The following is a 27,788-nucleotide window of genomic DNA, read 5'->3' as shown; positions in this document are numbered from 1 at the left end:
TAAAGTCTGTCATGAGCTTTTAGTTTATCCAAAAAGTCTTAAAAGACTCTTCAGTCTGTCTTAAAAAGTCTCTAAAGACTCATCAGTTGGTTTAAAGTTTACAAAGACGCTGTACAACTGCTTCAAATGTGGGCCACAAACATTCCTACAGTCCTTAACAATTCTTCCGTTGGACCAAAAAGTCTTTAAAGACTTAGTTTGAGTAAGTCTGTAAAGACTCCTCAGTTGGTAAAAAAAAAAAGTTCAAGAGACTGTCAAGTTGGTCCAAACAGTCTTTAAAAACGCTCCAACTAGTCCAAGGTCTACAAAGATTGGTTCAAGAGGTGTTTTCAGTTGGTCCAAAGAGTCTTTCAAGTTTCTGTAACTCACCCAAAATATTGTGTTGTGTGTGTGATGTGAACTGTACAATGTAAACCACGCTGACACGAGCGTCCTCTGCTGTGGTCACAGGACGAAGGACGGCAGTGAGTTCTTGTTCCACGCAAAGGACGAGGTAGGACATTCTTGACAATACGCGTACATCGCTGGACGTGACCTTTTGTAACCTGTTACCTTTTTGTGGGTGCGTCAGGAGGACCTGAAGACGTGGGTGAGCAACATCAGCAGCAGCATCAGTGAGCATCAGGAGATCGCCAAGTGGGGCATGCCCCAAGCAACTACCTCATCCACCGACGAGGGCACGCGCCGCGACGGCAGCAAGGCCGGTTCGGAGCGCGGCGGCGAGCGCTCAGATCGGGCCGACCGCATTGAGCGGGCTGAGCGGGACAAGGAGAAGGAGAAGGAGAAGGACAGAGGGCGGGAGAAGGACAGGGGTGAGAGGTCAGACCGGGGCGGCAAGGCGGAGGCAAAGCGCTCCGAGAAGAGCAGCAAGAAAAAATGACGACCTGACTGGTTGAAGCGCCACATGCCCCGTCCCCTTTTTGCTCCCACCTATGTGGATGGAAACTGAAGTGCGGGAAGGAAGAACTCAACTTACTCCTTCTTCTCTTCCTGCCTCGCCACGAGGCTCTGCCCCCTGCTGGCCGCCCAGGGAAGTGCGGAGGAAGACGATCGCTGTCAGCGAGATAGAAGCTAAAGTAGCTTGCGCTGTCCCATCATTGTTTGTGTGTATGTGTTTTAGTAGAGAAAGCCCACTATGCCAAACTGAATGATTGGATAAATGCTAACATGCTTCTCCTGTTTGACTGTTATCACAACGACTGCTTGTTTTCAATCACACACACACACCCCCTCTCTCTTGATTTTATCATCCCCTCCAATCAGTGGAATCATTTCAACGGGCTATCTTAACGGAAATCTTGTTTGTGCGTCTGTCATAGCTCTCAGGTTTCTTACACTGCTGTCATGCTTCACGTGTTCAAACGTCTTCCAGGCACGTGTGAGCATCAGCAGAGAGGTCGCGACCCAATGTCTGCAACGAGCATAAAGGTGAACATGAGCGTGAACGGGTTCATCATTTACACCGCAATCACAACCGGAACGGCTTCGGCTGTCACGCCTTGTGACATTGTATGTCAGACAGTGAGGAATCAAGTGTCCCGGTCTAAAGGCGTGGCGCTAATGTGGCTAAAGTGCAAATAAAGAACGCAAACAGTTGCACTCCTCCAGTTATTATATATATATGTGTGTATGTATGTATGTATATATATATATATATATATATATACATATATATATGTATATATAATATTATGTACTATGCTAAACTACTCAAAAATATTTTTAGGGCAATGTTAGCTAGTAAGCTAATACAAATAAGGGACGCCCAAAATCAACATGGCACCTTTCAGGTCACTGTGACTTTCTGGGGAAAAAAAGAAGTGTGGGCGTGCATTTACAACTTGAACATTATCATTCTTATCTTTTTTTTAAAATAGTTTTTATGACTTTTCACTCATGTTACGCATATGAATTGTGAACGCCAGATGGATGCTATCATTTTCCATGCATGTCCGCCACACCTAGCAACGTGAGCGAGGTGAAAATGTCGAAAGAATGAGAAAATGTTTAACGATGCAATGCTCTGATGTCACATTTGGACGCCTCCAACCTCAAAAACAGACTGTACATGAAAAAGCAGCTTAATTTTTGTTGTTTTCCTGTGGGTCTCGGTGTGGAAAGCTGAGATGGAATGACAAATAAAATACATTTTGGTTTATCAGTACAACTCTGTGTCTTACTGTGTTTATATTTGATACGACCTGTATTGGAAGTATGACTTATTTATGTCAGACATGCTTTACAAGTTCATGACATTAAGACAATTTAACCCTCCGGAAAAGGTTATGGAAGGGGTCTCAAACTCAATTTACTTGGGGGCCACTGGAGCTAGGGTCTGGGTGAGACTGGGCCGCATCAGGTTTTCCAAAAAAAAACAAAAACGCATTTATTAAAAACAAAAAAATTTTAAAAACTTCGCTTTGTTTCCAATTTTCTACAAGAAAAGCTCTGATAAAACATTATTATTTTTCTACACAAAATAAGATGAAAAATAAACAAATCAAGAATAATGAAAATCAATCAATCAGTAATAAATAAATATAATAATAATAATAATAATAAAATGGCAAATAATAAAAACTTACGAAACCACATATAGTTGGTGGATAGACAAATTATTTTTTCAGATTAAAATGAACAAAGCATTATTAGAGCCCTGTAGACATAACAAAACACGACTATAGTCACATTTATACTCTTTTTATTTACAACTTGAGACACAGGCTAACTCGCAAACTAGAGAGCTAGCGACCTAAACGGTAGCCTTCAAGTTATTTCCTTTAAACTTAAATAGCCAAAAACGTACCACTTCCACACGGATAGGGAGCATAACTATTAACAGTTATTTAACCTTTAACATGAACATTAATCAAACGTAATAATTTTTTCTGGGTACATGATACCATACAGCATCCATATCAAACTTGCGCGGGCCGCACTAACATTAAACTTTCATATTAAGGCAGGGGCCTCAAACTAGTGTCCTGCGGGCCACATTTGGCCCACGGGCCACGTGTTTGAGACCCCTGGGTTATGGAATCCTACCCCTTGTCCATGTCTATTATTGATTACACATATATTTTACATGTTGACACTTGGAATATTTAGCTCACTTACATTGTGATACCGAGTAAGTAAAATAAAAACGCTAGGTTTCAGAGAGTTTTTTGTAACTCAAGCTAACTGTGAAGCCAGACTTCCTGATATGGGCGTGCCAAGGTTTAGGCCTGCCCTTTTCCCCCTACTCTGCAGGTATGTCTTGGGAGTGTGACCAATCATAGCAGAGTGGGCGTGCCCGGAGGCGGGCCGTGAGTGGAATTAATTAAAACAGACCGTTTCGGAGATCCAAGGAAGTACAGCTGGAATAGTGGTGTGTGTGCATATCGTGTGTAGCTGCTCTATAGGAGTCCACAACAAATGATACAGCTCCCATTTGACCAAAGTGATTCTCCTGTCCGAAAGATGGCGGCAGCGAGACCTGCATGATCACAATTGTGCTCTAAAAACAAAACCGAAGAAGTCACCGGAAGCGGAAATGTATTGCGGAGTCTTTTCCGAGGCGTACAGTCCGCCATTGTTAAGTATCAATCTACCGTGATCATAACACGAAAGAAAACTGCTGTTTTGTTCCATCCTATTCAAGTTTTTTTTCGAAGCACACACTTACACCTGATCGGCGATTTTGTGCTCCTTGAGGAGAAACATGGAGGCGACCTTCGCCGGCGAAGTGGCGTCGATGGTAGAGATGGCCTTCCAGGCCACCGTGTCAGTCTTCAGGGATGTGTGGGCCAAAGAGGTGCCAGACTCGGAGTGGGAAGACGCCAAGCTCGGGGACGACATCCAGGAGATCGAGAGAGGTCTGTTGCTGCAGATCCAGACCGTGTTCGCGGAGTTCTCCTCCACCTTGTTCGAGGAGAACGAGGCTTTGAAGGCCAGAGTGGAGCAATTGGAGGACATGGTCCAGGCGAAGGCCGGCCAGCTGGAGCAAGATCTGCAGGTGCGAGTGGGACAGTTGGGGAAAGACATGGAGCAGCTGGAGAAGGAGCTGCAAGAAGCAAAGCCTGCTGCTCACGTCATGCTGCATGACCAGACCCTGCAAGGTTGCACTAAAATACCTACTAGGTCCTAAAACATAGTTTTATTATTGTGTATTTTTCATTTACATGCGTTTTTAAATATTGTTAGTACGATTTCTAACGTTTTATGTGTTTATAATGTGTGGTAGTATTTCTTTTTACAATTAGTGTCAAAGAAAGTGAAATGAAACGTTGGTTCTAAGCCCCGCCCCTTTGACAGACCACCAGTCCGCACTCACCTTTGTGAGCCGGGGTAGCGGCACTCCGACAATGATACTGCTAGGAGACGGAGGTACCCAGGATGAACCGCTTGCGTCTCCCACAGACGGCCACACGCAGCTCATCCTTCCACCTGCAGCCTCGCCCGGAAACACGGCCCACGATGGCCCCGGTTCTGATTGCGGTTCCGTCAACACGGACGACATGCCACACGAGCAGGTTTGCTGTCTTTGTGCTCTAGATCGATTTGCTGTCATTGCCTGTAAGTTGTTTGCTCTTTAGACAATTAAGGGCAGTGTGTTGACTCAGTGACAGTCGATAGCTGTACTGTGACTACTCTAAAGTATATACTGTCTGTACTTTTGGGGTCTGACAAGATTTTCTGAAGCTGAAACGTAAGGGCTATACTCACCTTTGTCAGATACTCTCCAATGTACTTGATTGTACTTTTTGTTTGCGTGGCAGTGCTCTACGGATGAGGTATCTTCAAGAAGAGCAAGAAGGAAGGTCAGCATCAAAGTTGAACAAGGTACCTTTTGATAGTTGTAACATCAGGAATTTTACCACCATTTTTAGGAGAAATAGCCTTTTTAATAGTAGGCTTGTGTGATTATGAAAAATTGAAAATGCAATGTTTTATCATGGTTCTTTTTTTGTACAGTGGATGCCTGTTTTCGCAGGATTCGTTTTTTGTTTTATTTCTAAAATTTTTGTTTTTAAACAAAACGTCAACATTAATGCAAACAAACCCAAAACAAAAAGGAGGCACTGGACCTACATAGTTTACAAGTTAGGATTTCACATTCTTTGTCATGGTGTAGTTTTAGTCATTTCCTTGGTTTCTGTTCCTGAACAGTGTCTACTTCATCCATTTTTCTCCACATATGTCTTCTTCAGTCCTAAATCTATGTGTTAATAGTTCCATATTGTGTATTGTATTCATCACACAAAGCCAGTCCTCCAGTACCGGGGGTCTTGGATTAAGCCATTTTTTGGTAATGGCTTTTTTTTTACATGCTACCAACATGATTTTATACAAATACCTATATTCCCTTAACACAGAGGTAGGGAACCTATGGCTCGGGAGCCAGGTAGGGCTCTTTTGATGACTGGCTCTCAAGCATTTCTTACCACAATAAAAATGTATTTTTGCTAACATTTTAAAGTAAACCATCACAGAAATGACTGTTAAAAATAATATTCAAAATCAACAACTTTCTTATGCATTTTAATTCGTCCATCTATATTCTGCTGCAATACGGCCAACCATATCTATCTTTCCTGATGATATTTTCCAGGTCAAACACCAAAACTTGATTATTACTGGGTAATGTTGTAGTCTACCTCGGTCATTGAGATGTCAAAAAAACATGTAAATGTAAACTTTCCTCTTTTAGTCAAATAGCTAAAGCTGCAGAACCAAGCCTTCTGACGAAGATGGCCAAAAGAATGAAATACGTCTACGGAGTACGGTGCAAAACTATGCAGCAGCAGAAGTTGTATTAATGGCAACAAGTATTTGATTTATTATTAGACACTGCGCTGCTCACGAAAGTGTGCTGGCCACACCCCATTGGCGTGGGGTTGTGTGCCTGGTCTACGTAATTAGAGCCCATTATCTAAAACTGTTGATCTTACATAAAAATGCACACATTTTATTGCATTCAATGTTTAAAAAAATGTATATGGCTCTCACAGATACACATTTTAAAATATCTGGCCTTCATGGCTCTTTTCGCCAAAAAGGTTCCCGACCCCTGCCTTAACACAAGGTCTCCCACCAGGTGGCGCAGGTACAATGTCTGCAGGATTTGTTATTTGCCAAAAAGTATGTCTTGTTTTTTTCTGCCCCAACAAAGCATCTGCATGTTGGGTGACTCCTGTGAAGAATGGATAGTGGTTCATTCAGAGTTGGGGCACTATAGGCAGATTTTAGCTTAGGAATCCTGTAATCATCTTTAGGATGTGTGTATTATTTTGTTTTGTGTAAGAACGCACATTGAAGCACTGTGTGCCCTGTGCTGATGAGGCGTTCCAGCGCACTGCGTACTGCAAACTGTTTTGTGTGCTTTTTAAAAAAATACTGTTGCAAAATAAGCCACCATGACACTAAAGAAAGAGAGAATTCAAGAAAGATTACGGTTAAAACAGCATTGTAGGTTCCTAGTGACACACTTTGCAGGAAGAATGGTTTATGGGAGACGCATAACAGAAAGTGATGATTGTATTTCTCTCTCAGTGTCTCCTGAAAGAAGCATAGACGAGATGAATTCTGATCAAGTGGAAGGACGGAGGCTAAGGAAGAAGGAGCCTCGGCCCATCAAGAGGTTTTTCTGTGACGAGTGTGACGCCGCCTACTACTGGAAAGCCGACCTGAAGAAGCACGTGGCGCTCCACAAGAGGCCTTTCCCGTGCGAGCAGTGCGGACAGAGCTTCCTGGACAAGAAGTCTCTGGAGAATCACCTCCTGCGTCACGACGAGTCAAAGACCCCGCTGCCCTTCCCGTGCCCGCTGTGCAAGCGTTCGTACCGTCAGGAGCAATCGCTGCAGAACCACCTCAAGCGTCACCAGCGCCTCCAGCAGCCCAAGCCCTTCGCCTGCGAGCAATGCGGCAAGACTTTCCGCATCGAGCAGTCGCTGGAGAACCACCTGCTTCGCCACGAGAAGTGGAAGCAGATGCTGAAGTGTCATCTGTGCGACAAGGTGTGCAAGACCCCGGTTCAGCTGCGAGGTCACATGGTGGTTCACTCAGAGGATCGCCCCTTCAGCTGCGCCACCTGTGGCAAGGAGTTCAAGAGCAAGGACACGCTGCGATTCCACCAAATGGTCCACACCAGCGCAAAGAAGTACAAATGTCCCGACTGCGATGAGACCTTCAAGTACGCCCACTCGCTGACCGTGCACAAAAGGAAGCACACCGGCATCACGCCCTTCGTGTGCGAGGTGTGCAACCGCTCCTACCGCACGGGCACGGCGCTCAAACGCCATAGCATGGTGCACACAGGTGAGAAGCCCTTCACCTGCCACGTCTGCGGCGCCAGGTTCAGCCTCAACAACAACCTGAAGAGACACCTGCGCATCCACACGGGCGAGAAGCCCTTCAGCTGCCAGGACTGCGGGAAGAGCTTCTCTGACAACAACAAGCTCAAGACTCACATGCTGGTGCACGGCGCCAGGAAGCCTTTCATGTGCGACCTGTGCGGCAAGACCTTCCTCTTCAACTGTCGCCTGCAGATCCACCAGAAGTACGTGCATGCCGACGGCAAGCCCAAGATGTTCCCGGCCAAACAACGGAGCAAGCTGCTGGTCAAGCCTTTCAGCTGTAAGATCTGCATGAGCAGCTTCAGCGCCGCCTGCTCGCTCAAACTGCACGAGAAAGGCCACAGCGAGCACAAGGAGTTCAACTGCGGCCTGTGTGAGAAGTCCTTCCACAACAAGTACTCCTTTCGCTACCACCAGAGGAGCCACCTGGGAGAGAAGCCCTTTGTGTGCGACGTGTGCGGGAAGGGCTTCTTCCAGGCCGGAAGCCTCAAGCAACACGAGCGCATCCACACGGGAGAGAAGCCCTATAAGTGCGACCAGTGCGGCAAGGCCTTCCGGACGGACGGGAACTTCTACCGACACATGCGCATCCACACGGGGGAGAAACCCTTTGAGTGCACCTTCTGTCAGAGAAAGTTCCACCAGTCCAACCAGCTTAAGTCCCACCTGCAAGTCCACACGGGCCAGAAGCTCTACTCCTGCCAGCAGTGTGGACGCGGCTTCTCTGACTCACGACAGCTGAAGAAGCACAGCTGCGCCACATCGTAGGCCGTTTGAGGACCATCCAGTCCTCCAGCAATTTGGAGATGAACGCTGCCTCATCCATTCTGCTAAACAAGAACGTGTCCAAACACTAACTGTGCATTTACTTTGATCAGATATTTAGCATTTCTGTGTCAACTCGTGCATTTATGTTGTCCAAGGCTATACTCATGCAAAATCTTTCATCCCAAAGTTACATGGCCTATTATATCTGAATGAATTATATTGTCATCACTGACATATTTCTCAAATGACAAAAATCTCCTATTTTCTTAAACTACTTACTAATTATGAATTGCAATATATTTACGTGTTTTTTTCAAGCATTTTCTGTATGTTTTTTGTTGAGTGTGTGTTTCAGTTCGCCTTTTATTGTGCAGTGTCTTGCTGCTCTTCCTAAGAATTTTGAAGACAAAACAGGTTTTATTTTGAAGTCAGTTCCGTGTGGCATGCACTTCCGGGTGTGGTGTTCGTTAGCGAGCGGCCGGAAAAAAAAGAAGTCCGACTCTGCTCTCTTTTGTTATGACAGGCAGCTTGCAATAAATTTGATGCCAAAATGTCACAAAGTTTGGTATTTTATACACAAACGAAATCCATTTTGGAAACTGTTATTCACAGTTCACTGGATTTAAGCGGACATATAAACGAAGACAGTTGCACGCAGCGATCAAGTTTGAGAGTGAAGGTAAAGCGTTTAAATTATGTTATTGGGTACCTTTCATCGTGAAGACATCGATTGTGCTGTTAAGGGTATCAGATATGTTTTGAAGTTGTACAGAGATATTACATTAGAAAGAGACTGGACTTTGCTAATAGAAACGTTCCTGCCCAAGATGGCGCCTGGTCGTGTCGCCAGACTAACAAAAGTTACCGTGGCGAAGTGAGGTAACCTTCACGTTCGTTATTTAATTTAGCGCTTAGTGTGGCGGGTTCTCTTCGAATAAACCGTTTGTTGAAGATTTGTTTCTTTAATTACATGAGATTTTATGACAAGCAGCGGCTGTCAGCGCCGAGTGCCACATAACGTTAGCGCCATCTATGGGCGTGGAGGTCCACGGTTTTATGTTTCATATCAAATTTACGGTATTAACAATGTTAGTCTTATATTTGACGCGAATGGTTATTATCCGCCAACCAAGTGGTGTTTTCTAAATAACTCAGTAATTTCTGATAGTTATTACATGTATTTGAACTAGGGGTTGGCGACATTGCCAGTTTTAGTATCACTGCGATTCACAAGTCGGTATTCACGATAACGACAACGACACGTTGTACTTGAAATTTCTCAAGATAATTAAACGATTTTGTGATTTTGCCTTTAATTTATGGATCACCATTTAATGAGAATAAAACACGACAAACAAAAATATGCAAAAAAGAAAAGCAAAAACAACTACTGGCTAATTAACTAAAACTATTGTGTCCAAAAACCTTTTCCCTTAGCTTTATAGTAATATATAACTGTACAGATATTTAAAAAAAAAAAACACAGATATCGGTGAAAATACACAGAAGAGAACTGAAAATATATAATTATCATGTATCAACCCAATAATATCCATATTTGGATACAATGTGGCATGCTAGCATATAATAGAATCAAAAGGCAGAAAACTAAAATGGGATTAATTTGTTTTGTAGCCAGGATTGGACAAAGTGGTGGACATGTTGGCTCAGGAGGCCAGCAGAAAGATCAGCGCTATTTTCCAGCAGCTGTTTGCGGCCGAGAACAAGGAGAAGTTGGCATTGAAAGACAAAGTGTGCCAGCTGGAGCACGAGCTTAAGACTGCGATGGACAACTTTGACAACGCTAGAACGTGGAGAGAAAATGTGATGAATGGATGCCCCGTGCTGAACGAGCAGACTGGATGGATCTTCACCTTGAAGCCCCTTGGGACGCTGGTGAAATCAGCTGATGAGGTCGCCAAGGATGAGTCGGCGGCTGCTAACGGAAATGGCAGCCATGATGAAGGTACGTGGTGAAATGTCTAAATGTGAACCACAATAAAAAGGAATAGAACATATGTACAATTACGTCTTAACTTGTGTCAAAGTTCACAGTTCAGATGGTGAAGAAAGGACAAAGGAGGTGAACTGCGGTGCTGAGTCATCATCAGCCAGCAGACAAGAAGGTAAGGTAAGGTGCTGTTGAGGTAAAATGAGAAGATGATTCCACATCATCACTAAATCATCAACGCTTCCACAGAGGACATTGTCACGACTCTGCCTGCAGAGTCCCTGGAACTTCCCCGTGCCGCAGTCCAGAAGAAGGTCTTTGAATGTGATGTGTGCAAGAAGAGCTTCAGCCGCCAGCTTCACCTGAGGAAGCACGCTGACACTCACAAAGAGCCTCTGACCTGCCCCCAGTGTCCGAGAACCTTCCGCAATGCGTCCACGTTGGAGCGCCACGTGCTGCAGCACGAAGAGAAGAAGCTGCAGACCTTCGCGTGCAACCTCTGCGAGAAGACGTTCAAGAGCAAGGTGCTCCTCAAATCTCATGACCTCGTCCACAGAGACGCCCGCCCCTTTATGTGCGCCACGTGCGGCAAGGCCTTCAAGAGCCGCCAGTGCCTGCAGGCCCACCGCACAGTGCACAGCGCCGACAAGCCGCACAAGTGTGAGGAGTGCGGCGAGAGTTTCCGCTACGCCGTGGCACTGCGCTGCCATCGAAGCGTCCACACAGGCGAGTACCCTCACAAATGTGCCGTGTGCGGCAAGGCCTTCACCAAGAAGCGATCACTGCGCACTCACATGGCGGTGCACAGGGGCAAAATGTTCACGTGCGAGACGTGCGGCGCCGGCTTCACGCTGCGGCAGAACCTCAAACGGCACATGCGCATTCACACGGGCGAGCGGCCGTTCACATGTCACGTGTGCGGCGTGAGCTTTGTCCAAGACAAGCTGAAAGCTCACATGCTGCTCCACGGAGCCTCCAAGTCCTTCATGTGCGACCTCTGCGGGAAGACCTTCCTCTACAACTGCCAGCTGCAGAAGCACCAGAAGCTGGTCCACCGTGAGGGCGACTTGGCGGGGGAAGGCACTCGAAGGCGAGCTGGGACGCGAGCGAACCGCAGGGTCATCTTCAGACGGGACAGAACCACAGTGGAGGTGACGCCCTTCACCTGCCAGACCTGCCAGCGAGGCTTCCACTCGGCAACATCCCTGAAGAAACACGAGCAGGTCCACACGGGCAGCACGCCGTATAGCTGCCACGTTTGCAGCAAGTCTTTTCTGTACAAGGCCACCTTCGACTACCACCTGAGGACGCACTCGGGGGAGCGGCCCTACGCCTGCGACGTGTGCGGGAAGACCTTCATCATCCAGCACGCCCTCAAGTCGCACAAACTGCAGCACACGGGTGAGAAGCCTCACAGGTGCGAGCAGTGCGGGAAGGCATTCCGCGTCTACACCAACTACTGCCGACATCTGAGGATCCACACGGGCGAGAAGCCGTACGAGTGCGAGGTCTGCGGTGTGCGCTTCCGGCAGTTGGGGCACGTCAAGTTCCACATGCAGGTGCACACGGGGGAGCGGCCGTACGCCTGTGACACTTGCGGGCTTGGCTTCTCCGACTCCAGGCAGCTCAAGAGACACGTGTGTGCGGTAAACACGCTGGTGCCATCATACACGTGACATGTGACTCAATCCCAGCACTGCAAATAGAATAATTGTATGTATAATGATTACGCTGACATGCCAATAAAACAAACAGGATATATCAATGGTTTGTTGTGTTACCTTGCATCTAAATCTGAATTAATTAATCCTGTATAGCAACAAATGACTAATTGATTGAGGTACATACAGTACAGTAGATACACAATATCTGTCTTTCAGTGTTTAAAATGAGCTTTTATGCTAGGATGAAATAATCACAAATATTTCAGTTTTTAACCCGCACACAGCAAAACTACTTGAAATTTGAAAAAGATTTGCCATAGTTACACGAATCACATTTTTATGATGTCATCGAATTGCGTGTGTCTTGCTATCAGAAGAGATTATTATATGTCAGAACCTTAGGAAATCTAAATTAGTACATTTTAATCTAAATAACGCGGAAGTACAGGGCCGGAAGTTATCAGCACAAACTTGGCGTGACTCATGAAATAACAGTAACATACAAATTAATACATTTAGATTTTATTTATATGCCATGTTGTTACTTTGGTACATTAACAACAAACATATCACAGGGTGTTTTTTAAATTTCCACAAATTAGTGTCTAAAACTACAACGTGTTCTTATTTCGAAACCACCTTACGATATGACATCACTTCCTGTTTTGTGTTGTGCGGCGTTTCACGATAGATAGGGTTAATATTACTTAACAACGCCATAGTTATTACACTTTTACGTTTAGTGACTTTGTCATCATGTCAGATTTAGAGGCGCGGGTGGTGGCCATTTTGGAGCAAATGGTTGACACTTCCGTGAGAGAAATGAGCAAAGTTATGAGTGCCTCAAACGCGAAAAGTCCACAGGAAGAGTCACCGAGCGAGAATGACAACGTACAAGCATCGTCTGACGATAAGGTACTTTGATTTGTGACAACTTGTTATATTTTCAGTTATGATATGTGTCCATATTTGTCTTCTTCCACTCTGCTTGCCTTCAGCAACAGCAGCGTCTGATCATAGAAATAGAAGAGCTAGCACGTTAGCTTCCTGGAGATGCCGAGCCAAACTCACAACGGGTCGCTACAGAGTTTATCTCAAACCAAAAGCACATTAACATGTATAAGCATATTGTTGAGATACAACATTCCCCCCACGAAGAGCCATGTTTGGTCGCCATTTTGTGCTGAGACATCCACTAGGTGTAATCTAGTTGGTGTATGTCTAGACGCGCGTCACCCGCAGATTTGTTCACAATTGGAGAAAAGTTGACGGACGTTTTCTTTGAATGAAACTACTGGCAATGAATGGATTAGCCTCCGTTGATCATAGCTAGCTGTGATTGTCAGACTAACTAACCGCAAGCAGCTGCTTCTGACATCAGAGGCCTGGCTGACCATCTTCTGTCACAACCTTCTGTCTCTGTACTTCTCTCAGCACAATTTGTAACACCAACACTCACACTCCTGCAAATCTAAATAAAAACAGCTATTTTTATTATTGATCATGTATTTATATATTTATTCAGGCCTGGATATCTACAGGAGCTATTAGCTCTCTGAGGATGTGCATGTCTCCAGGTGTCTTTTGTTCTTCTAACACTTTTACCCCAAAATCAGATCTTTATTGATTGGTCTACTACCCATAATTTTTGTGCATGAGGCAGTAAGATGTGTCGTCCCCCATCAGGTGGTCCACCATCTCAACACCTTCATGACGTCTCTGGCTCAAGGGGTGTCTGAGAAGATCTGCCAGCTTTTCCAAGAATGTTCTTCTCTGCTGCTCTTAGAAGTATTTATCACTGTCACAGTTTCACGCAGCGCCAGTGGCCAAGCTTTTGCAATAACTGATGAGGATCTCTGTTGGTTTACAGGTGACGCAGGGCGAAGCTGAGGTGGAGGAGCTGAGGAGGAGGCTGGAGGTGGCTGAGACTGAGCTGAGTCTGCTGCTGACTGGAGGACCCATTGAGGAGGAGCATGGTGGGGAGGAAGGCGGCCTCACCGGCACAGAAGGAGAGAATGCTCACTCCTCGCAGCGCCCGAGGAGGAAACGAGGCAGAGGTGACTCCAGTGTTTCCCACAGGACTGAAATGAATCTATGGTTCTGTGTTGTGTCTTTGGAGGTTTTTGGTTCGTGTCATAAGAAGTGTGCAACATTATTCATGGTTGTACACCTTATTTAACACAGGTGTTACCCAGGAAATTGGTAACCAGGCCAACCGTGGTAGCTTTCCCATGCTATCTGGTTGGCTTTTTCTTAGGTGGCTGTTGTCTTATTTATGTAACATTACTGACACCTAGTGACCAGTTTAGAATACTACATATCACAACGTGTCTTTGAATGCGTCTTCTGAATCCCTTGCACTGGTATCTTTGTCCATGTAGACCTTTTTATGCTTGAAAATGCTCAATATAGGCCAGTGCTTCTCAAATAGTGGGGCAGAGGCCATGGTGATTACGGCCATAGCTCTCCATTTTGTTGCATTTAGCTGGGTTCAGTTTCAAGTTCAGTCTGTACGGTTCAGATAAATAGATATCAGTTATTTTCAGCATGACAGAAAATAATTTTGAACCACTGATTTGGGCCAAAAACGTATAAAATTTTCTAGAATATGCATATTTTTTTTACTAATAGTCAACCAAAAAACAGCATTCATTAATTCATTTTTTACTGCTTATCCTCACGAGGGTGGCGAGGGTGCGGGAGCCTATCCCAGCTGTCTATGGGCGAGAGGCAGGGTACACCCTGGACTGGTCGCCAGCCAATCACAGAGCACATATAGACAAACAACCATTCACACTCATATTCATAGATATGGACAATTTGGAGTCGCTAAATAACCTAGCATGTTTTTGGAATGTGGGAGGAAACCGGAGTACCCGGAGAAAACCCATGCATGCACAGGGAGAACATGCAAACTCCACACAGAGATGCCCGAGGGTGGAATCGAACTCAGGTGTGTGGCCTGTGCGCTAATCATTTTACACCGAGCAGCCTCCAAAAACAGCAATGATTTATTAATTAATATAGTATAAAATAGGCCGCACGGTGGATGAGTGCTTAGCATGTAGGCCACACAGTTAGGAGATCGGGAAGACCTTGGTTCGATTTTCCGCTTGTGTGGAGTTTGCATGTTCTCCTCGTGTGTGCGTGGGTTTTATCCGGGTACTCCGGTTTCTTCTCCATGTGATGGTGCAGAAATGGCCGCCGAGGCTGTAAGGAGCTGAAGCTGACATTGTTTACATTTGCAGCTGGTGGTGCTGGGGTCAAGCGATCGCCCATCGTTCACCTGTGGAAGGGCAGAACCTACGAGGTACTAAATATGACCTCGCCTTTTTCATCCCGCAGTCGGGACCTATTTCACCAGATTGTATCTGTCTCTCAGGAAAGTGTCCATCCAGCGCCACTGGAAGATGCATGTCTTGAGCAGAGGATGCCTCAGCACGGAGACATCTTAGACCCAAACTACGAGCACAATGATCCAGACTATCAGGTGACTTCCATCTTGGTTTTGAAGTCATTGTATTCTCCTATTACACCCAAAAGTGAAGTTTTCATGATGATATAACAGTAGAGAGCCTTTTATGAGCACCAAATGTTAGACAAATCTATCATCTCCCTCACTTGGTTCCTCCATTTTTTTGGACAGCACACTTCCACACAAATTGTACGATGTTGTCACCCATTTCCCTCCACTCAGCAGGAAGATGCCAGCAATGCAGGACACACAAGAACATCCAGACGAGTCAAAGCGCGCCAAGGCTTGCACAGGCGTAAGCTAGCGTCCAGCTGCCACTTCTGCCATAAGAGCTTCACCATACACGGCAACCTGCAGCGCCACCTGCGCATCCACACGGGGGAGAAGCCCTTCAGGTGTGACATCTGCGGCAAGAGCTTCAACCAAGCCGACACGCTAAAAGGTCACCAGAGGATCCACACGGGCGAGCGGCCCTTCAGCTGCGACACCTGCGGCAAGACATTCAACCAGAAGAGCGCCCTGAAAATGCACCAGAATTCATCTCACCCCGCCGCCAAGTCGTTGTCCTGCGTAGCATGTGGCACCGCCACGGCCTGCGTGGAGTCGTTGCGCCTTCACCTCCAGACACACGCTGCCGTCGTCCCCTGCGAGTGCGTCCTCTGCGGCCAGCGCATGGGCTCCATCATGGAGCTGCGCTCCCATCAGCAGCACCACACGGTGGACAGGCTGCACACTTGCGCCCTGTGTGGAAAGAGCTTCAAATCGTCCAGTTACTTGAAGGTTCACCAGAAGATACACAGCGGCGAGAAGCCCTTCTCCTGCGACGTCTGCAGACGCGCCTTCACGCAGCATAGTAGCCTCAAGTCACACAAGGTACTTTCATAGTTTTTCATTTGGAACGTCTTCTCATTTTGTACCGTTCTTCTCAAGTATGGACCAAAATAGAACCTCCATGGTAAATATTGCCTTATTTATGACTTTCTGGGTCATAATAGTGTAATTACTAGCTTCACCACTAGGTGGAGCAATTATTCTCTGGTAAACATGCACAAATGAGTCAAAGTGAAGATATGCTCAGCCAGGGGCGTTCCAGCTTTTTCCCTACCAAGGGCAGGGTGCTTAATTTTGGAAAAAAAAAAAAAAAAACATCCATAGGTATGAATGTGAGTGTGAATGGTTGTTTGTCTATATGTGCCCTGTGGTTGGCTGCCAACCAGTCCAGGGTGTAGCCCGCCTCATGCCTGAAGACAGCTGGGATAGGCTCCAGCATGCCCGCGACCCTCGTGAGGATAAGCGGTCCAGAAAATGGATGGGTGGATAATGTTAAAAGAAATGTGAAAATGTTGACAGCAATAATTATTTTAACACAAAGCTTTGTCTTTAAAAATAGTTTAAAGTATTTTTTTAAACCGTTTTACAAAATGAAAAAAATAGATAAAATATCAAAGTGGACACTTGTATCATTTGTTTTCTTATGTAGGCTTCAAGGACTTAGAATTTTGCTGACCCCATAAAAGCTGAGAGATTAAACGACTGACCTGTGTTCCCGGTCCCGTGCAGGCGGTGCACACAGGCGAGAAACCCTTTGTCTGCAACGCGTGCGGCAAGTGCTTCAGCAACACGGGCAACCTGAACCGCCACCAGCGCATCCACACGGGCGAGAAGCCGTACAGCTGCGACGTGTGCGGCCGCAGCTTCAACCAGGGCAACAGCCTGAAAGCCCACCAGCAGATCCACACGGGCGAGAAGCAGTTCATGTGCGACAAGTGCGGCAAGGGTTTCGCCTACATGAGGAACCTGAAGGACCACAAGTGCTTCTACGTGTGACCCCCGTCTACACTCCGCATACCCAGGCAGGAGCACGTTGACGTGAAACTGTGATGGTTAAATGGCAACATGGATGGAAACCACTTTGTCACTTTTTAAAAATGTATTAGATACTTGTGAGATACTCTTGGGTACTGGTGAGGGTGTCCAAAAAGTTAAGATGCTAGCTATGATATAACTATAGCTACTATGATAACTACTTATTCTTGTGTGCATATGAATAAGCGGCCCGCTGTTAACACACAAAGCTTTAAAAATAAACGGAAACTTTAGTTTGGTTTCCCAATGAGATCCAGAAAGCTTGTGTTTGATGACTGGTCCAAGCATGCACCAAAAACTGACTTTTGTATTGACTCATGTGACATTATTGATTATGAAAGGCAGATTAGTGCAACAAGATTTGTGTATTGTAATTAAGTCTCAAGTAAATAGTAAATAAATTGAAGATGTGAAGGGTTTGCTTTGGTCTCACTATGTTTTTAACCCCTTTTATGTGTTGATGTGACAACACATCAACAGAATGTCACTCGAGTACTTTGCAGTATTGATGATTCCACATCCAGTATTTTCCCCCACTAATTGGTTTATCCGCAGCTGACCGGACACCGATGTGGACGCCGGAGCACTCATCATGTTGCGTACATCCTCACCACTGAATGGAAATATGGAACGCTGCTCTCATTGTTCTTTCCAGCATTGATCGTCACAGTGTAACTCTTAGCCTCCACCCAGAGACGACTGTGTCTATCGATGCACCGGCTTCTTTATACTTTCCGTCAGTCTGGAATTTTGACTTTTTAAGCTTTGAGGGAAGAATGAGGCCTTGGGTTCGCTCCATCAGGTCCAGATCGGTTCAGGTAAGACATATTTTAAGACAGTCTGAACAGTGACTCAACTCTTTTGCGTTAAATGTGTGGATAGATTCAATGGCTGTTAAGACTTCTCAGGAAATCTAAATATTTGTTGCAGAAAATACTGTCTGTGCCCATTTTTATGTACAGTGTGATCATAGTGGTAGTCCTATATACATATTAGTATTTATAACCTCATTTACCTCAATTACCAGGGATTCATTAAATGACCCACAGAGTCAAGTGACGTTTTGTAAAAAAATAAATATGTATGCAGTGTGCAGTCTATTATATATAAACTGTAGTTCAGTATTTTATAGAGGCAAACGAGTGTGTTGTTTGTGACTTAAATCAGGAAATAAACGGTTATTGTCAATAAACAGCATGAGTGACACATCGTTACCATTGGGGTCATCGGGTGGGGGCGTCAGAAGCGCTAGTTACTATGCCAAATGAATGCATCGCGAGAAATGAGGTATGGGACAAGTATAGGTTACGAGGGACCCTGAACGCATCGCCACTGAACTGTATGAGCGCGACAAGCGCAGATTACTAAGGTTGTGTGAACGCACCACGGCCATTGTAGGCGTAGCGGGAGAGGACACCAGGAGACATCCAGGCAGTCAAGACGGTCTTCAGTGTCTGCCTGCCTCTTCCTACTGTCACCGCCGTTTCCTGCTAACGGTACGGTACCGATTTATTCACTCCTCGAACAGGAAAAACACCGATTATTACCAGAGAGGAGCTATCCCCTTTTGTTCCGCCTCCAGTCATCATCAGACAGCGGACACTTTTCATTCGCCGCATCCGCTTCTTTGATCGAATGAGAGCAGCGAAGACCAAGAGGCTTTCGCTTGACAAGGACACCAACATGTCTTCAAAGGCGACCCCTGCGCGTCTTTTTCGTACAGTTCCTGTTCTGACTCGACATTTTTAGTGTGGACAAAGCTAGCTTACTTGCTAGCTAGCAAGCTAGCAGTGGTCGCTTTTCTCCCTTTAATTGTCCTCAGCTTTGTTAGTCTTCTCAGCAAAGGACATTTGCTTCTTAACCTGCCGGATCATCTCCTTAGCGGCCGTCTGTCCACAGGAATGGAACCATCGAGCCGGAGGACCCGGAGAGAGTGAACCCCCATTAGAGGGGGAGACAGAGGGGGGTTCAGTCTGGGCTGTTATTTTTCAGTTATTTTTTGTGTCTTGGATGATGCCGACTTGTAGAGCCTCGGGAGCTGAAAGTAGCTCATTATTGAACTCTTTTGACTCTTTGTCGGTGTCCTGATCCCTGCTGCCTTCACCATGAAGATTGTATGAGTCATTTTGGTCAAACGAGGAGTGTTATTGACAGACACACGCACACACTGCTTATTTCCTTTCTCCTGACCGGAAGTCCACTCAGGGACCATCATGTCTTTACGCACATCACTGCCTGGAAACGAAAGGAACCCTGATCATGTAAGTACATACCTACACATTCATGCACATTATTGTCACTGTCAAGCATGAACGCACTTCCTGTCTATTGCGATAACGCGTTAACACATACACAGATACTGCAGTCTACACTTTATCCAGGTCTTTCAAGGAGGGGCAGATGTTTGTTCCATTTGCCCCCACCCCAGCAGATCAATATTTAATCCAACTGATTGCAAGGCCACCATGAAGTGCTCCTCTCTATTGCTTCTGTGTGGTCACATGAGGGGGGGGGGGGGGGGCAGGGGCTGTACTGTGCTGTGAAATGCCCATTTTCTTTAAACAAATCTACACGTTCATGTTGTCCTGGTTGCCGCTTACCATCCAGGTAAAGTTTGGTAAATGGAGGACACATTCTGCAAACAAACTTACACATTGTATAAGCTTAGCTTTGCATCATGATGTCAAGGTGGATGTCTCTAGAGCAGGGGTCTCAAACTCAATTTACCTGGGGGCCACTGGAGCTAGTGTCTGGGCGAGGCTGGGCCGCATCAGGTTTTCCAAAAAAAAAAAAAAAACGCATTTATTAAAAACAGAAAAATTAATAAACTTTGCTTTGGTTCCGATTGTCTACAATAAAAGCTCTGATAAAACATTTCACTGTTCTCAGTAATAAATAATCAGTAATAAATAAATATAATAATAACGGCAAATAATTAAAAATTAAGAAACCACATATAGTTGGTGGGTAGACAAATAATTTTTTTCAGATTAAAATGAACAAAGCATTATTAAAGCCCTGTAGACATGACAAAACACTACTATAGTCACATTTATACTCTTTTTATTTACAACATATTACGCAACTGCAAGGTCTTGAGACACATGCTAACTCGCAAACTAGAGAGCTAGCGACATAAACGGTAGCCTCAAAGTTATTTCCTTTAAACTTAAAAAGCCAAAAACTTACCACTTCCACACGGATAGGGAGGATAACTATTAACAGTTATTTAACCTTTAACATGAACATTAATCAAACGTAATATTTTTTTCTGGGTACATGATACCATACAGCATCCATATCAAACTTGCGCGGGCCGCACTAACATTAAACTTTCATATCAAGGCGGGGGCCTCAAACTAGTGTCCTGCGGGCCATATTTGGCCCGCGGGCCGTGTGTTTGAGTCATATTTTTTGGTGCACAGCAAGCTTGCTTACTTTATAAAGTATATATTATTAGTATTTATAAATGTAATATTTTTCTATGTAGAGCATCAAAATCCTGTTCAAGACCATAATAACAAAAAATAAGTGATTTAAGACATAAATAAGACTTGTCCTTGTGTGTTGCTATTAAAGTGTTCCGCAGACAGGAAGTGACGTTGGGGCTTCAGAGTTGAGTTTTAGCTTTGCGCGTGTTACGGCCACAACAGTAGCCCGTGTAAGGGTTTATTGTGCCCGTGGTGAAAATTCATACCGGCAATCAAAGTCTGTTGTTCCAAGGATGAAGTCCCAACAGGTGTAATTAACAAGTACAAATTGAAATGTCGATACGAGTAACCCTAATAACATGAATATGTTTTGTCACTCCATTTTTTTCCTGTCCGATCACCCCTCGTCTTGCTAGCAATCTCACCATGCAGGGTGTGGGGACATGATCATTCCTTTCCCTTTCGGTCATCTTCATGTGTCCATATATATTTCAATTCGCATTCATAGTTGTCGGGTCATCTCATGCTTTTAGTTCCCCCAAGCATTCATTATGGTATCAGTCCCAAACTGGCACGCAATCAGTTTGTTCCACTATACCTTATCTTCCCTTGTAATTGTATACGTTTACTTCTTACGAATATCACAAATGACTTTGTTTGGGAACTATTCAATCCAAATCCAAAGGGCATAATGTCAAAATAAATATGTTTCAGTGGCCATCATACAATCAAAGGTGACATTTTAACATTCTTAAAATAAATAAACCACTGTTAATAGAATAACATGTTGAATTGACTTTGAATGTGAGGGTGTTTACTTGATGTAACTTCCTGTCTATACGCTTCTCTTCACACTCCTTATTGATGCTCACCTTTCTGGAAGAAGTGTTGCAAAAAAAGACAAAAAAACCCAAATCACACCATCCTATGATGCAGCACCCAGCCTGTTGTGTTTATGTTTTTCATAAGTGCAGCTAGTCAGCGCCAGTGCCACGGCATGTTATATGGTGGACCGCTTTATCTGTGCTGCAGGACTAAAACGTTGTTGGATCAAGTCATGAGTTTTAATCAGATGTGTTTCAGCAAGAAAAGGAAGTCCTAAAGTGGGCGTGGCTTAGTGCTTGTGCGCACAGGCGGGGCTGTGTGTTGGTTTTGTTTTTTCTTCTTCTTCATGTTCTTCTTGTTTCCTGGACTAAGCCAACAAGTCATGAGCTCGCTGTCACAACTTGTTAGCCAAAGCTCTGGCGCTCGCCCCGCATGTACCCAGCGCAGAGTTAACTGCACTGAGGAGGAACACCTCAGGCTCTTCATCATGTGGTCCACTGAGGCCCACTCAACCGTGTTTGATATGTACAAAGTTTGATATGAGATGACCTATATTTTGGCCACATTGCTGACGTGTGCTGTTGCGGGCGCTAGCCAGCTAAAGCGGACTCTGAAGTGTTTGTGGCAGTAAGGTCAAGGAAAGTGGGCCAGTCGCAGGGACGTTTCCGGCTTAAAGCTCGGGCCGAGGTGATTGAGGTGCCATCTGTTTAGCCTTAACATCTCCTACCAAGATGCCCACCAGCAAGGCGCTACGCTCCTGCTGACATCGCAGCTGTGAGTCTTTAATAAAGTGCTGCAAGGAGAGCGTTGGCATTCACACACTTTCACTGGAAATCCTTCAAATTTGAAGTCGCATTGTGTGAAACTGAAGCGCTTTATTGTTCAACGCTGCTGAAAGATGCGCTGTGAAGTGCTAACACCTGCGGACAATTCACAGGAACATACGAACATGGGAACGACACCAGCTGTTGTGTTCTGTGTGACAGTGTCGTCTCGGCGATATCCCGCATTCTGAAGTAGTATCAGAGGCGCGACAGCGCCTACATGAAAGCATATTCCGCAGTGTTTCACATCCGACACACACTCCTCACCCAGGGCTCTACATTAAAAACAAAAATGACATGCCCATGGGGAATCCTTAAGGTGAGAACTACTTGCCCGAACTTGCCCCATGTAAAATGAAAAGACTGCCATAATGATATCATATATCAATATATGCTGATAATTTATCAGATAATAGTACTGATGTATTGTATTTGGAGGAATGTCTGAAAAATTGATGATCTTATTATCACATACTATTTAATCATGAGCTTATTATCACGTACGATTTAATCAAAAGACCATTTTGTTTCCAGAAAATTTTCAGTTTATTACATGTATTATATCTAAACAGTGTAAACCCAATAATTGCAAAAATATTTCAACAATAATATGTTGACAGAGCACAGACAGCAGCAAAACAAACGCTGTGTGTTCACGCTCGTGTGCTGTTCTCTGATTGGTTGTTTCACGGGCACGATACCAGAGCAGCGCGCTCTGAGTGGACAGCTACGGGGGCTGATACTGGACATGGTTAAACTCTATATTTTATCAGTATCACTGCCCTGGGCTTTGACACAGTATCATTTCGGTCTTTTCCCGTATCATTCATGGGCGGTTTCTAGGGTACAGGGCCAATTAATACTGTAGTATGTGATAACATGGCATGCCATACTACCTTACACATTGTAGTCGTAGTAAGCTCATAAGTGATACTCATAAGTTGTACACCACAATGAAACATTATTGAATAGACACATTTGTGTACTAGTAAAGTGTTTTTAATCCAGAAAAAAATGCTCAATGGTCAAACAATAATTTGTGAAGCAAAGGTGAGAAAAATCCACACAGAAATGGAAGCGCTAGATTTTGTAGCTTGTGCAAAATCAGCACTTGGTATTGGATCTAATCGCTGGTGTTTCATTGTGACCACTTCAAATTGTCACAGCAGTGTGATTCACTCACCTGTGCCATCATTTGATTTGCTGCCGCTAATAAAATACTTGTTTAGGAGGCACTGGTTCATCACTTTTTGGTGTTTTCCTTCAGAAGTTGTTGAAGAATTAGATGATGTTGGCAGGGACGCCATGATAGATGTTTTCCTAGTCAAACCATCGCTGATTGGTTGATCGCGAACAAGAACGGGTGTGGGTAAAACGTGGACTGTGGATTGAGGACCGTGGCTAAATAAACGATTCTGATTGGTCCATTTCAAGATTTGCAAGGATTGGTTTGCAAATTACCACCGGAATTATGCAGTCCGTGTTTTACCAACACCCAACAAGAACCGCTTTAAAAAAAACTCTGCAGTATGGCATGCCAAAGTGCACTTGCCCGACGGGAATATCACTGATTGGATTTACTTGCCCGAATTTTGTTTTAACTTGCCCCGGGCCATCGGTACATCGTTATTGTCGAGCCCTGTCACCCCACCGCTGACGATTGAGATATATCGTATCGTTATGTGAAAGCAGTATCATACTTTGCTGGCTTCTATGTGAAAGGCATAGGCGGATAGCGGGATCCCTGTGGAAGATGTTTGCGTAGAAGCCGGTTTAATGTAGGATTTCCATGTCAAATATTGACATCCTCATGTTTGTTCACAAGGCTCATGTAAGCTTTGCATTGATTCCAATATCTCTATCTGGTTTGTATGCCTGTGTCTTGCCTTGTCAGGCGTTGTTTAGACTTTTCCCCTTGCGCAGGGCATAAAAATGGACCACAGGAGGCGACGTGGCACGTGTTTACTGGTAGAAAATCAATCAGTTGAAGCTAGCTAGGTGAGCAGTGACTCAGCGCCTCCCGTTGATCCAAACCGCATCATTTGGATCGTAACACAGTGTGGGGAGGAACCAGGAGTCCACACGTGTTACACTTAGGGTGTATTCTCAAGTAATTTCCATGACCCCTTGGACCTTCCTTATAAAGTTCTGTTAATAACTGATCATAATGCCTAAATTCATGTCTTCTAGTCAGCAAATAATGCCACGACTCCTTCACAACTGCAGGAAGTGGCAGTGACAGGGCATACCCTTGCAGGAACAATACACGTCACGTACTAGACGTAAACACTACCTTCACACATGACAGGCTTGAGCGGTGTTGTCAAGCAGAAAACCTTAAGCGTGTTTTTACACGAACGTCTCAGTAAAGTTGTCATTCCAAACATTTTTTAGAAAGTCAAAAGCCGCCCACAGCGAGCGGAGTCTTAGCTGTCGCTGGCTGGGAAAGCTGCAAGATAAGACCTTGTAATGACAACATAGCCTCCTCCCTCGGCCCCTAAAGGTGACACAGCACTCTTACTGTATGTACAGTAGGGAACTACTCTGTCATGGAGCCAACTTGCTAATTGTTATTGGCGCAGGTGGTCTTTTTTGTTTTTTGTAATTTATTTTGAGCAAAACATACGACAGAATATATACAAACTAACACAATCAATTCCACAATAGCGTTTGGTTATGCTTCTCTATAAATTTATTTAGTCTCCTTTCAAAAACATTTTCAAGAATTTTAGAAAATTGGGGAAGAAGTGAAAAGGGTCTATAATTACTAAAATCATACTTGTTTCCGTTTTTGAAGACTGGGATAACTTTGGGCATTTTCATTTTCTCTACAACATAACCGTTTTGCAGCGACAGATTACAGATACGTATGTGTCAAGGGTTTAATAATATTGCTTATTATCTTTTTTTTTTATCAACACCATGTCAATGGAGCGACAATCTGTTGAAAATGTACTATTACATTTCTGGACAATGGTAAGAATTTCATATTGAGTGGCAGCTGAGAGTGCAAGTGTTTTCATAGTTCTTTCAAAATTAAGCTCCATGTCATGATTTGGAATTGTTGCTAATAAATCAGTACTTATATTTACAAAAAAAAGTTGTTAACATGATTAACTATTGTCTTTTTTTCTTGATTTAAATCAATAAAATAATCTTTGTTTTATCCTCGCTTGACAATACTGTTCAGTACTTTCCATGTTTTTTTTAATATTACCTTTGTTATCCACTAATATTTGTTTATAATACAACTTCTTTGCCATTCTTATGATTGCAGTCAGCTTATTTTTATACAACTTATATCAATCCTCAGCTTTTTTAGTTTTCAATTTAAGGAATGACTTATAAAGATTATTTTTCTTTTTACAAGCATTTTGCAGGCCTTTGGAAAGTCAAGGGCATTTTGAATATTTGTTTTGTTTTCCAAATTCTCCGATGGGACAGTGTTTATTATACAGTGAAGTAATTATTTCTATAAAGCAATCATAAGCCTTTTCTGTGTCTTTCTCTCCACAAATAGTGTTCCAGCTTTGTAATTTTAAATCATCATTTAATGCACTTAGGGCTTCATCAGTACATACTCGTCTGTAACTTGCATTACCAATCGGTAATTGGTAAAAAATAAATAAATAAAAAAAATTACAAATTGGTAAATGATCAGTAATATCACTAATAAGTAGGCCACTGACTGTTTTGTTCATGAAATTATTTGTGAAAATATTATTATGTAGAGTTGTACTGCATTCATTCATTTTCTACCGCTTGTCCTCACGAGGGTCGCGGGGGTGCTGGAGCCTATCCAAACTGTCTTCGGGCGAGAGGCGGGGTACTGCATTCGAGTTGTACTGCATTCTATCAATAAAGTCATTAGTAGGTTTGTGATTACTCGGATTTATGAAGTCAATATTAAAATCCTCACATATATAAATATGGGCATATCTTTGCCTTCAGAAAACAACTTCCATCCATTCATTGAAAATATCCACATTTGATCCAGATTCTATAAACACGGTTTACAATGACATTCTTTGGTCTATCCAGTGTAAATGTGTTTTTACAACTACGCCTATCCCTGCCAACAAAGTCTTGCAAGTGGCAGCAGGAACTAATGGCAAGAAATGTGTGCACCAGGTGAGAGTTCAGCTACCCTGCTACGCTGTCAAAACATTAATTTCATTACTCATCTTAGCTTTAGTCGTGCATGAAAGCTCTTTACCAATATTGTGGACTTGCTTTGTCTTCCTTCTCACTGGCCTCACTGTTGAAGGGAATCAATTTTGCCGCTTTTTAATAATTCATTATTTTTCAAACGTGTGAACATTTTCATCCCATATGACCATCTACCCAATAAGCTGTCACACGCCTGCTGTCTTTTTTCTACCTTTATAATAATAATTGAAAAAATTGAAAAAGCGCTCCTGTTGTGATTTTTCCCGTTCACGGACATCATCTGATGTTAACTTAAAGGACACCTCAATGGTATTTTTGCTTTGCACTTGAAGGTTTGAAAACGTGCTGTGGCAACAGGAGCTGTTTTCCTGCTCGTCTGCAACACAACAGCGTGATGATAAATCAAAGTCATTACCCAAATGGATGTGGCACGCTAAATAACACCTTGTGTCAACGGATGACTCACCCCTCGGGCAGTTTCTTTTCACCTGCTTCACGCCGGCAGACATGAGGTGTCTGCTGCGCGTTGTTCGTGTCATGCCATATCTGTGTGTCGTGCATGTCACATTGTACTTGCCTGTTGTGCGTCAGGACTTAATAACACGCCTGCGTGAGGTCACAAAAACCCAGAGAGGAAGAGGAAACTGGAGCTGTGCTGCTGATCGATGTGCGTTTCAGCCGGAGGGCTGGTGGGGAGGGTTTCAAGGTTACGCCACTCTTCAGCTGGGGGAATGACGCCACACATCCTGCCATCCATGTCGCATTTCCTCTTACAAAACACACACACACACAGTATTGTGACAGCAGCAGTTGTTTCTTGTTATTCCTATTGGCACATGCCAATGCTGTGGCCAAAACCTTTTAAAGGGATGTCCCAATCTGATCTCTATCGGACCGATTTTAGCAACAACCAAAAAAATCAGATTACATTGAACTGCATCTTAAATCTGCAATATTAGCATTCCGAAACAAGCAGTCGATTCCAGATTCCGTCCCAGCACTCGATGTGATCACATCACTGTCTGCTAGCGTGTTAACAAAGTAGCAAGGAGCAAACCTTGTCATGCACAAGTTTTCCGTGGTGACACAGAACTGCAGAAAATCAATCCATATATGTCCTGCGGGCCACATTTGGCCCGCGGGCCGCGTGTTTGAGACCCCTGGTTTAAGACAACAATGGACAAACCAAGTGCAAAGAACGAGAGTTCTGTCCTTTGCTGTGATCATTTCATTGACGACTCCTTCGAAGGAATACCTTCTGTACAAGAAGGCTTGAAAGTATGGTATGAACACATTTGGAAAAAGAATGCTATTCCCCCCGGTACACAGGAAAAGGCATCAAAACAGCATGGGGGCGCGACGGGTACACGTACATTAAAACAGGATATAAAAACCTTATTAAGAAGCTGATTTAAAACATTAATTGAAGGATAGGCAACACAAAAAAATTGTCAATTTCCCACTAACATGCAATCAC

The 27,788-nt window shown here is 44.2% G+C and overlaps 5 protein-coding genes across 22 annotated transcripts in view; all 5 read left to right on the top strand.

Annotated features, from left to right (window-relative positions):
* sptbn4b (spectrin, beta, non-erythrocytic 4b) overlaps positions 1-2,448 on the top strand; it is a 30,493-nt gene extending 28,045 nt beyond the window's left edge. For all 5 annotated transcript variants that reach the window (XM_078792762.1, XM_078792764.1, XM_078792761.1 and 2 more), the window contains 2 exons: positions 451-493; positions 572-2,448. In XM_078792762.1, the coding sequence (XP_078648888.1) occupies positions 451-493; positions 572-880 (352 nt within the window). In that variant the 3' untranslated portion in view covers positions 881-2,448. The remainder of the gene's footprint in view (positions 1-450; positions 494-571) is intronic.
* Positions 2,449-3,509: 1,061 nt separating this feature from the next.
* On the top strand, positions 3,510-8,108 carry LOC131135045 (uncharacterized). The gene is made up of 4 exons (XM_058080848.2): positions 3,510-4,100; positions 4,297-4,514; positions 4,761-4,824; positions 6,535-8,108. The coding sequence occupies exons 1-4, from the start codon at positions 3,704-3,706 to the stop codon at positions 8,103-8,105; spliced, it is 2,250 nt and encodes a 749-aa protein (XP_057936831.2). The 5' UTR covers positions 3,510-3,703; the 3' UTR covers positions 8,106-8,108.
* A 533-nt stretch (positions 8,109-8,641) lies between these two features.
* Positions 8,642-11,818, top strand: LOC131135048 (uncharacterized). Of its 2 annotated transcripts, none has more exons than XM_078792759.1 (4): positions 8,642-8,784; positions 9,741-10,071; positions 10,154-10,231; positions 10,306-11,818. In XM_078792759.1, exons 1-4 carry the CDS (start codon positions 8,656-8,658, stop codon positions 11,730-11,732), a joined length of 1,965 nt encoding a protein of 654 aa, XP_078648885.1. In that variant the 5' UTR covers positions 8,642-8,655; the 3' UTR covers positions 11,733-11,818. The 2 variants fall into 2 exon arrangements, with proteins under 2 accessions (XP_078648885.1, XP_078648886.1); XM_078792760.1 differs by lacking the exon at positions 8,642-8,784 and adding an exon at positions 8,798-8,984.
* A 548-nt stretch (positions 11,819-12,366) lies between these two features.
* LOC131135046 (uncharacterized) lies at positions 12,367-17,480 on the top strand. 2 transcript variants are annotated; one of them, XM_058080850.2, is made up of 7 exons: positions 12,367-12,635; positions 13,407-13,508; positions 13,591-13,777; positions 14,969-15,030; positions 15,103-15,210; positions 15,421-16,068; positions 16,756-17,480. In XM_058080850.2, the coding sequence occupies exons 1-7, from the start codon at positions 12,477-12,479 to the stop codon at positions 17,020-17,022; spliced, it is 1,533 nt and encodes a 510-aa protein (XP_057936833.2). In that variant the 5' UTR covers positions 12,367-12,476; the 3' UTR covers positions 17,023-17,480. The 2 variants fall into 2 exon arrangements, with proteins under 2 accessions (XP_057936833.2, XP_057936832.2); XM_058080849.2 differs by having other exon boundaries at positions 15,418-16,068.
* A 202-nt stretch (positions 17,481-17,682) lies between these two features.
* mark4b (MAP/microtubule affinity-regulating kinase 4b) overlaps positions 17,683-27,788 on the top strand; it is a 30,775-nt gene continuing 20,669 nt past the window's right edge. For 3 of the 12 annotated variants that reach the window (XM_078792756.1, XM_058080845.2, XM_078792757.1), the window contains exon 1: positions 17,685-17,879. In XM_078792756.1, the coding sequence (XP_078648882.1) occupies positions 17,838-17,879 (42 nt within the window). In that variant the 5' untranslated portion in view covers positions 17,685-17,837. Of the gene's footprint in view, positions 17,880-18,381; positions 19,323-27,788 lie in introns of those variants that run through there. The other 9 variants (XM_058080846.2, XM_078792758.1, XM_058080847.2 and 6 more) reach the window with 6 other exon arrangements.

Source organism: Doryrhamphus excisus, linkage group LG8 (assembly GCF_037039965.1).
Source record: "Doryrhamphus excisus strain RoL-2023G ecotype Guam linkage group LG8, RoL_Dexc_Guam_v1.1, whole genome shotgun sequence".
NCBI classification, from domain to species: domain Eukaryota; kingdom Metazoa; phylum Chordata; class Actinopteri; order Syngnathiformes; family Syngnathidae; genus Doryrhamphus; species Doryrhamphus excisus.
This window is presented reverse-complemented; position numbering and strand designations above follow the sequence as displayed.

Excerpts from the sequence above, each read along its gene's own strand:
- LOC131135045 (XM_058080848.2), top strand. The coding sequence starts at position 3,704 with ATGGAGGCGACCTTCGCCGGCGAAGTGGCGTCGATGGTAGAGATGGCC. Across the intron at positions 4,515-4,760 it reads ACGACATGCCACACGAGCAG|TGCTCTACGGATGAGGTATC; the intron begins GTTTGCTGTCTT and ends TTTGCGTGGCAG. Across the intron at positions 4,825-6,534 it reads CAGCATCAAAGTTGAACAAG|TGTCTCCTGAAAGAAGCATA; the intron begins GTACCTTTTGAT and ends TTTCTCTCTCAG.
- LOC131135048 (XM_078792759.1), top strand. The coding sequence starts at position 8,656 with ATGTCACAAAGTTTGGTATTTTATACACAAACGAAATCCATTTTGGAA. Across the intron at positions 10,072-10,153 it reads AAATGGCAGCCATGATGAAG|TTCACAGTTCAGATGGTGAA; the intron begins GTACGTGGTGAA and ends CTTGTGTCAAAG. Across the intron at positions 10,232-10,305 it reads ATCAGCCAGCAGACAAGAAG|AGGACATTGTCACGACTCTG; the intron begins GTAAGGTAAGGT and ends ACGCTTCCACAG.
- LOC131135046 (XM_058080849.2), top strand. The coding sequence starts at position 12,477 with ATGTCAGATTTAGAGGCGCGGGTGGTGGCCATTTTGGAGCAAATGGTT. Across the intron at positions 12,636-13,406 it reads AAGCATCGTCTGACGATAAG|GTGGTCCACCATCTCAACAC; the intron begins GTACTTTGATTT and ends GTCCCCCATCAG. Across the intron at positions 13,509-13,590 it reads CTTCTCTGCTGCTCTTAGAA|GTGACGCAGGGCGAAGCTGA; the intron begins GTATTTATCACT and ends GTTGGTTTACAG.